The sequence below is a fragment of the Artemia sp. Qi Xiang Cuo genome, chromosome 19 (genome assembly GCF_049724085.1).
Source record: "Artemia sp. Qi Xiang Cuo chromosome 19, ASM4972408v1, whole genome shotgun sequence".
NCBI classification, from domain to species: domain Eukaryota; kingdom Metazoa; phylum Arthropoda; class Branchiopoda; order Anostraca; family Artemiidae; genus Artemia; species Artemia sp. Qi Xiang Cuo.
The window spans coordinates 23,145,263-23,154,119 of record NC_142812.1 but is presented as its reverse complement, the minus strand read 5'-3'; the positions used below and the strand labels follow the sequence as shown (position 1 = coordinate 23,154,119).

General features: G+C 36.7%; 1 protein-coding gene across 1 annotated transcript in view; it reads right to left on the bottom strand.

Moving 5' to 3' along the window:
* Window positions 1-991: 991 nt before the first annotated feature.
* Window positions 992-8,857, bottom strand: part of LOC148940623 (ribosome biogenesis protein WDR12 homolog) — a 46,828-nt gene continuing 38,962 nt past the window's right edge. The window contains exons 8-9 of the mRNA XM_089105026.1: window positions 6,432-6,564; window positions 992-1,161 (exon numbers count right to left, since the gene is read on the bottom strand). Coding sequence (XP_088961152.1) covers window positions 1,023-1,161; window positions 6,432-6,564 — 272 coding nt within the window. The 3' untranslated portion in view covers window positions 992-1,022. The remainder of the gene's footprint in view (window positions 1,162-6,431; window positions 6,565-8,857) is intronic.

Genomic DNA, 8,857 nt, shown 5'->3' with positions numbered 1-8,857 from the left:
CAGAAGTGATGTCTGCCATACAGGGCCAGATCCAGGTGGAAGGGGGGGAGGTTGCTAGAGGTGGCAAGCATCCCGAGCAGCATGCCCGGGAGACGGCAAGGCAAGTTGAAATTGTAAATTTTGAACAAAAATTGTAATATTTACGGTACTGATGGTGTGGCTAAGTCCTTATTTGCCCTCTCCCCCTGTGAAAACCTAACTCTGGCTCTGCTGACATCCACAAAGGATAGGTAATGAGGATCATCCTGGAAATACTATTTTACCGTTCGAGTTCCTAGCCCATGGAAATTTCTATGGGCTGACACTCACCGAAGTGCCCCACCTGAAAAAGAGGAGTACAATAGGTAACATATCGACCAGGCGGGAGAACGGTGGTGAAGTAAGTAGAGGCTTATTAGGTGTATAAGGTCTTAATCTTCACAAGTTTCAATTGTGTCCACCTCTATTTCACTCAAATAAAATTTCCAATATGTTTCAAATTTCTTTCTTCTTCTTTGGATTAATATTCAAATATATTCGCATAACCTAATCACCGGAATCAAATTCCAAGACCTGTAGTGCATTGCTACAGCTAACATTTTAACGTTGGGTCCCATTTTACCAAGCTGGCAGCAAGCCAACTGCACCATCACAGGACTTGTTTCAATATGGTAGTAATACTGGTAATGACGTTGATGCAGATTTACTTCTCTAAAGATTTCTATTGGCTATCTTTATCAAAAGTTACTGCAAAAGTAAATTCAAAGTTACTCTTCTATCGACCCAGCAATTACGAACATATCAGGTGGAACAATAAAGTTAGTTTTTAGTAAATTTCAGCAACCTTTTGCTGAACATGGAATGCAAGTGTTTCGACTAATCACAAGATATTCCTTCATTAGTTCAAATGGAAACAAATGATGAACTTATGAGAACAGAAGAAATGAAACATATGAATATTTGATAGCAAAATGACCTCAGAGATATAGCTATATCGTTAATAAACCGCATCATGATTTGAAATCTTTATTGAAAAATATAAATCAACTTGATTCATTGTTGGCTCTGAATACTTTCAATGTATTATCTGCACTTCCACTACTCATGAACAATGAATTGGACCAATCACAACAAAGCACTTTATCTTCGTGGCCAGTCATGTCGTATAAACTTGCCTTTTGACTGAAAAATGAGAGCACAATTATATAAAGTTTAGAAACGACGAGACAGCTTGTTAATATAAAATTACTAAGAAGTTACCTGAGAAATTCTCAGTAGTTATAAATTCGTTCTCAATCAGAAGTGTATTCTCTTTTCCAAGTATTTATTTATTACCCACACACATTAACAAGATAAATAGTGGAGATTAAAACAGAAAGCAAAAAGTGGAAAAGGACACAAACAAGAAAAAAAATTAAACAAACGTATGTAACCGTAATGCAGCAATAAGCACCAATACGTGGTTTTTAATAGCCTATAATGTAGATCCATCTGAATTATCAGGAAAGGGAGTTTGAACCCTCGCCCCTGAAATGTTTGTCCGACTCGTAAAAACGTAACAATAATGAATATAAAACAAAATTTTTGATACGATTTTTTAATTTTTTTTTGTAAAAACCCCACGAAAAAAATCCTTTTGTACGCAAAGTACCGTGTGTACACGGTACTTTGGATTGTTGTTGTTGCTATTATTTTTTAGCTCTTACTTTTATTATCATTCTTTTTTTTATTGACAAATGTTAGCTTAAAGGTAATGTAGTAAATAAACATATTCTAAATACTAACCTGGGGACGCTTTTGTTGATTTGCTACTCATTGATTATAGGAAAGCATTTGATTTGATTAAGCACCTCGTGGCTGCAACGAATCTTAAAAGAATGGGCGGACGTAAACATATCTTACTGCTTGTTATTGATTTCCTACGTTCCCGGTACCAGCGAGTCTATGCCCTCTTTCCCGATGATCTTGACTCTGTCTAGGAAGATATTACATGTGGAGCCCCTCAAGGGACCAAATTAGCACGCTGTACTTTCGCTTGCGGTGATTAATTATGTTATGGACAACATGGAAGACCAATGGAAATACGTAGACGATCGATCTGCACTTCTCAAGTTTACTGTAGATACAACCCAAGCTATGCTCCAATTCAGCCCTGATATTCTAATGGATTCAAAGAAGAATATTGTGCTAATAATTTGCAGATCAATGAAAGCAAACCCAAAATTGTATGATTAAATCTGCTGAAACCAGATCTAGTTTTCCCAATTCCTTGGTTTCCACTTGTATTGTAAGCTACAGTCTTGGGAGTTTATTTCAACGCCGATTGCTCATTTAGTGCTCATATTCAAGGGCTAGCCCAGAAAGGCAACTGTACACTACGTTCTTTGATTTCAATGCGCCGCTTGGGTTTCCCAGTAAATCAGCCAAAAAAGGCATATCTAACATACATACGTCCCATATTAGAATATGTATGTCCCGTTTGGGGGCCTCAGATTCATAATATTGAATATCTAAGTGATTGTGTGGAAGGAATCCAAAAAAGAGCAGTTAAAATCATCCTTGGAGAAAAATTTGTAGATTACAAGTCTGCTCTTGAGTCTTTAAAGATTGAAACTCTTAGAGATCGCAGGTTTCAGTTGATAATGCATTTCGGGCAATTTCTCCTTGATAGCCCCAAGCCCCGACATTTTCTACCCCCTGCTGCCAACTCAGTAGTTAATACCAGAAGGAAGAACAAATTAGTGCAAGTGTGCCTTGCAGAACTAATCGATTTAACAATTCAGTTGTGCCGTTTTTTATCAGTGCCTATAACAAAATGCCTTAGGACTAGGTTTGTAAATGACAGTGACATCTACGACTTTGAAAGCTTTTATCTACGACTATGCAAGCTGTCTTTAAATATTCTGATTTTCTATCGACTCACTGCAGCACAAATCTTCAAAGGCCAAATCAGCTACGTACGCTCCTCCTCCACTCCAATCAAAGCTTTACTCTTTACCTCCTCCCCAGAAGTTCCGATCTCCTTATGACCTCTTGCCACCCGGGGACCACCTGCTTTTTCTTTGGCACCAGATGAATATCCAAAAAGAACAATCTTTCATCCTCCATTCGTAAAAAATGTAACCATCCCCTCCGGTTCAACCTGAAACTCAACCTGTCTTTCACCCTAGTCCCGGAAAATGGGATAGAACCAAATTTTTGGAACGCATTGTTGTTTAACATACGGTCGGTCAGTCATAAGGGCACCTGAAACCATCCTCTGGCAATTCCTCTGGAAAACATTTAACGAATAGGTTATCCCGGAAAACCCGTCTGCTGGCTTCTATAAAAGTAATTCTAATAGACACAATTGTAAAGATAAAAAAAAAACAAGGTAAATGGTTGACCAGTGTCATAAAATTGTCATAAAAAAAAAATCAGCAAGAGGGCCAATCATATAGATAAGCCGTCCTGGCTAAGTGGACGTGCGCTGGGTTGAGAATTCTTTGTCAAAAGGCCACGGGTTCGATCCCTGACGTGGCCAGGAGCTACTATTTTCAATGAATATCAGAAAATCCTAATCAAAAATTGAGATTATACATGAAAAAGTGCTAATAAAAAACTTCAAGCAATTTTCTGCCTCAGGATCGAAAAACTGTAAATCTACAGCAAAAGCTGCGCAAGTGGAAACACTGCATTTACTAACTAAAAGATTAAGTAAACATGTTTTTGAAATGCATTTCTAGGTTTTCAGCTAATACTGAATCCTAGAAATAGCTATGACGACGACTAAACCATTTAAAGCGATTATATATATAAAAAAAGTCTTTTTCTAGAATAGTTTTAAGTTCCTTGAATATTTTTGTTTTACATGACGGAATTGTAAGTTTGCAATATCCCAAGCAGTAGATCTTGTACACATTGTCGTCATAAAAAAACAAATTCTTAGAAAAATCTTAGGTGCTGTTTTTATATGTTTTTGAGCATCCTTTTTCAAAAAAACTTATTTAGTCCATTACATTATTCTCTCATTTATTTGCTTACAAAATTAATTTATTTTGTGGCTGAAGTTAAAATTAAGACAATTTTCAAGAAAACAGATACACAATAAGATCCATGATTTTTTACAACTTTTGCAGCCCATGGCTATTTTCTTTATTTGAATTTGACCCCCACTCAATTTTAAGTTACCCTGTTGCAGTACAACAGATAGGTGCTCTGCTTAGCAATGCGGGACCCAGGGTTCGATACCAGCCATAGCAAGGTTGGGCGACAAGTTTGCACTTTGTCCCTATAGAAAAGATCCAGCAACTGAAACGTCAATTCGACACCCTATGCGCCAGCAACAGCTCTACTACTACTACTACTACTAGTAACAACTCACAGCAGCACAAAGCCGACTGAGGCCAACACAGCTACGCACGCTCCTTCTCCATCCCAATCTATTCAAAGCCTCCCTCTTTACATCCTGCCGAGAAGTTCCCATTTCCTTTAAATCTTTCTTTGTGAAATCCTACCATCCCAACCCCAGACGACCTGCTTTCCGTTTGGCCCTAGATGGTTGGCCGAAAAGAACAATCTTTGGTGATCTGTCATCCATCATCCGCAGACAGTGGCCTAGCCATTTTAATACTTCTCTGAATTTAGCCCTAGTCAGTGGGTTTGAAGCACTCTTTCGTTGAGCCACACTTAAAAATACGATCGGTAAACCGGGTACTCAAAACCATTTTTAGGCAATTTTTTTGGGAAACTTCAAGCAGATATTCATCCGCTTTTTGATGCACCCATGCTTCGGAGTCATATTTGACCAGTGTCATCACTGTAGTTCCCAATATTCTAATCTTGGTTTGCAGACTTATCTTCCTATTCTTCCAAACTTTTTTTAACTGTGAAAAAACACCTTGAGCCTTGGCTATTCCACTTATCCTATCAATTTTGAGTTGAGCTCCAACGTGCACAAAAAGGTTGTCTTAACCACAGCGGCAATACTTTCTTAGTAACGCTAAAAGCCTACTTTATAAATAAACCGAGTACTTAACCGAGTCAAAACGTATAACGTATAAACGTATATTTCGTACTTGTTAGTTAAACGAAACACACCCAAGAAGTGTTAGGTTGCAAGAAGAAGTTAGGTTAATCCTAAAGATATATAACCTTTAGTTTATATAATAATATAATTTGGGCTATACATTTGCACATTAAGGGGTGGGGGAGAAAAGTATTTGGACAGAGCCCCTAAGTTAACCACCCCCTTAATGTGTAATACGCCCCATAATCTGTAAATATATAGCCCAAATTATACAAGTCCACTGCATTCTGTCACCTGTCATTTGTCTTTGTGGCTATGAAACCGGTTTTCTCAAATCTTACATTCAGCAAACTTCTCAACTGTGTTTCGTTTAATTAACAAGAGCCGTATATTTTTCTTGGCTTTGCATTAGATCCAACAAACACAACTATTCGCCATGTTGAAGATAAGCAATGTAAATGTTGATGTTATGACGCCGCCTAAAGGCAAGTGTATTTTTGAGGCTTTTGTTATTGATGGCAATGGTAAAAAAAAATTGTTTTAGTGTGTGTTTTTTTTATAGCAAATACGCAGTGGCGTATTTACAGCTCAACCAAATACGATTATTGTGTCGATTGATGGAGTCTCTAGAGACTATTACGATGTGCCGCCGTTAAAGGCTCAATATGTGCGTCGTATTGCATATAACCTAATAACTTCAAACTCTTTGTTGAGGAAATTTTATTGATTAAATATATGAAATATATTTAACTCTATGTGCCTTTACAATTAGATTTTCACAGCATATAATTAAATCATCAGAAAAAATTATATAAGCATCAAAAATAAATTACAAAGTCTATACAATATAACTGTATAAATATAAATTGTACTTTTGCCAAAAAATAAATTCAAATATGATAACTGATGCAAAAATCTAATCGTAAAATTCGCAGAACAGTTTATATTTGATTACCTGCTTTACAATTATATCAGCTGTATGGGTTAGCCAGTGCAAAAGACAAGAATTCTCCAGTAATGACAATGATTCTTAAAACAAGAAACGGTTAATGACCTTCTATTTATACTCAGCAATGGTGGTGGTAACCACGCAGAAGGAGAGCTTACTTGTTAAAGATTTTTAATTGGCTTAAAATGTCATACAAAAGAACCAATCAGGTTTGGTGTTCGTTTAGCGAATAACACGATTGGCTTGTGTCACAAATATAAACCAATGAAATGAAAGTTAATTTTTTAACACGAAAGTATAGGGCAATAAATTACCACGGAAGAATAGAAGAATAATTTACAAAAATAAATCAATGGAATGAAAGCACATTTTTTTAAGACGAAAGTATTGGACATTATCTTTTTTTTTGTACCCCTGGACATTGTCAGTAATCTTCCTTCGAATTCTTTTTGCACTCTTCGGAGGTCTGAAATACAAGCTAAACTTTCGCTTTACCTTCTTCTATCCCAGAGTTTCAGCAAGCCATCGTGACCACCAGAAATAAATAAATTTTCATCAGTTGGAGACCATTTGACACTAGAAACCCAGCCAGTGTGCGATGTATATGTGGCCTTCACCAAAGAGCCTTCTACAAATGAAAAAGGCCGATAAAAAAAGAGGATACTATTATTGACAACTAAGATTATTAAAAATTGTGATGCATATGAGGCCTTAACCAAAGAACCTTCAGCAAATTAAACAGACCAATAACAAAAGGATACTATTATTGAAAATTAAGCTCAAATGGCCCATTTGTACAGTTTTCAATCTCTGTTTTTAATAAGGAAAGTTTTATTTTTATTATTGTTGTGACATTCCTTATTTGAGCACAAATAACGCAAGTGATGATATGTCACAAGTCAATTTGTGCTGAGCTTGCCTCACATGAATTTGTTTTACATGATGAATGAAATATACGTCAAATTGAAAATCCGTGTCAATAAATTATCAATAATATTCAAGGCGGTACAAATTAAAAATAAAATAAACACCCATTTGAGTAAGAGAATATCTGTGCAGCACTTCATGTTTTATGGATGAAGGCTAACATTTTGGTGTATATGGTGCACATGGTGTGGCATAGTGTATATGGGGCCAAATGAAAAGAAGAATGTCCTCAGATGGGGTGGGAGGAAGTTACAAGAAAGAATTTAAAGGAAATCAGAATTTCATACAAGAGATTTAAAAGTGAAGTTTGAACAGATTGGGATGGAGAAGGAGCGTACACAACAGTATTGGCCCCAAGCGGCTTCATGCTGCAATGAGATATTAGCATTAGTAGTTTCAAATTCATTCAATCTCTAATCTACGAGCTGCTTCGCTGACCCTGGGTTGGCAAAAATAAAAAATTTCAAGTGATTGCGCTGTAATTTATGTCTAGAAACTTTGAATATGATATTTTTAGCGTAAATCGCTTGAAAGATACCAATACTGCTTTATAAACCGCAAAGAACGCAAATTGAGGAGCTACAGTTTGCTTGAAGTGGACATTCAACGAATTTATCTTCTACTACTACTAACAACTCACTGCATCCCCATGCCACGTGGGGTAAGAAAGCTGTAAACATTCCCATACACACTATGCCACACTCTTTCCTTAGGTGGGAGTAGGGGGTAAAGGGGACTTGCGCTTGGGAGGAAGGAGTAGAATATTTTTTTTCTCTGGTCGTCATTAAAGAGTATACGCTACGTTTTCTCCTTTCGATGTCTTTCGTCAGACAAGCTCTTTGGCAAGTGAATTTTCTCTTTATTTTGTAACAGGGCTAGAAATAAATAGATATTAGATAAATATTGATTATATAATTATGACTATATAACTGATGTATAATATGAGAGAATGAAGTCTAAAAATACTGAATTAATAACTTCAACATAGAAAATATTTATTTTCTCTTCATTTTGTAAAATTCAATCGTGAATGTCTTTCAATCAAACATTAAGTGTAAACACAAAGAGATCAAAGACATATTTGAGAATTTATTTGACGTTGTAATTCCAATCTCAGATTCCCTTTCCCAATATGTATTTTAATTAAAGTGAAAATACAAATAGCACTACTGCGCTAACCGGAAGGGAGCAGCACTCCTCCAATACGTAGTATTGATGCTCCTTTTAATAATAATAATCAGTCTCTTTTTGTACGAAGCCATTTTTGTTTTTTCAAGCAAAAATCAGACAACATCTTTCAGTTGATAAATTGCACTCCCAAATGATCAAGATATTAGTTTAATAGTTGAAAACCCCCTAAAACGTAAAACCGAAAAAAAAATACACGGTGTTCAAAAAGTATCTAAGCAGGGATCGAACCCCGGCCCCCGTACTGTCAAGCGAAGATCAATCCACTGTACCACCATAGGGTTCAAAGAAACTTACTGCTTCTCTTGATTGTATTATTATGGAGATGCTTTTGCATAATCTCATCACCAGAATAATAGTCCTCCTTGGAAGGCAGCCAGCCCCCTCCATTAACCTTTCTGCTACCGGGTCCCCTTAGACCCCAAGACATCCAATCAAAGTTTTTGGATAGCCATTTTGTTCAAAATAATCCTGAGTTCTAATAAATATACCTTCGAGGATGGCACGACCCTAAAAGCCCCAGGGAAAGGACAGAAAATAAAGCGAATCAGCAACAGTTTACAAATTGATTTATAAAGAGGGGGGGGGGCTTGTTTGATGTTGGGGGTGAGATGGATGGAAACTCTCAGGGATCGTTCTCTGCGTCAATAGGGTAACACATTTTACAGTGAGAGGGAGGGCAAGAAGACGCAGAAATGGGCAGATTTTTTTTGTCCCTGATCAGTTTGAAACTTGCAGCCCTAAATTCTTGGGCCAACAGGAATCTAATGTACAAAAAAAGAGTTCCAGAACAACATTGGTTCCTT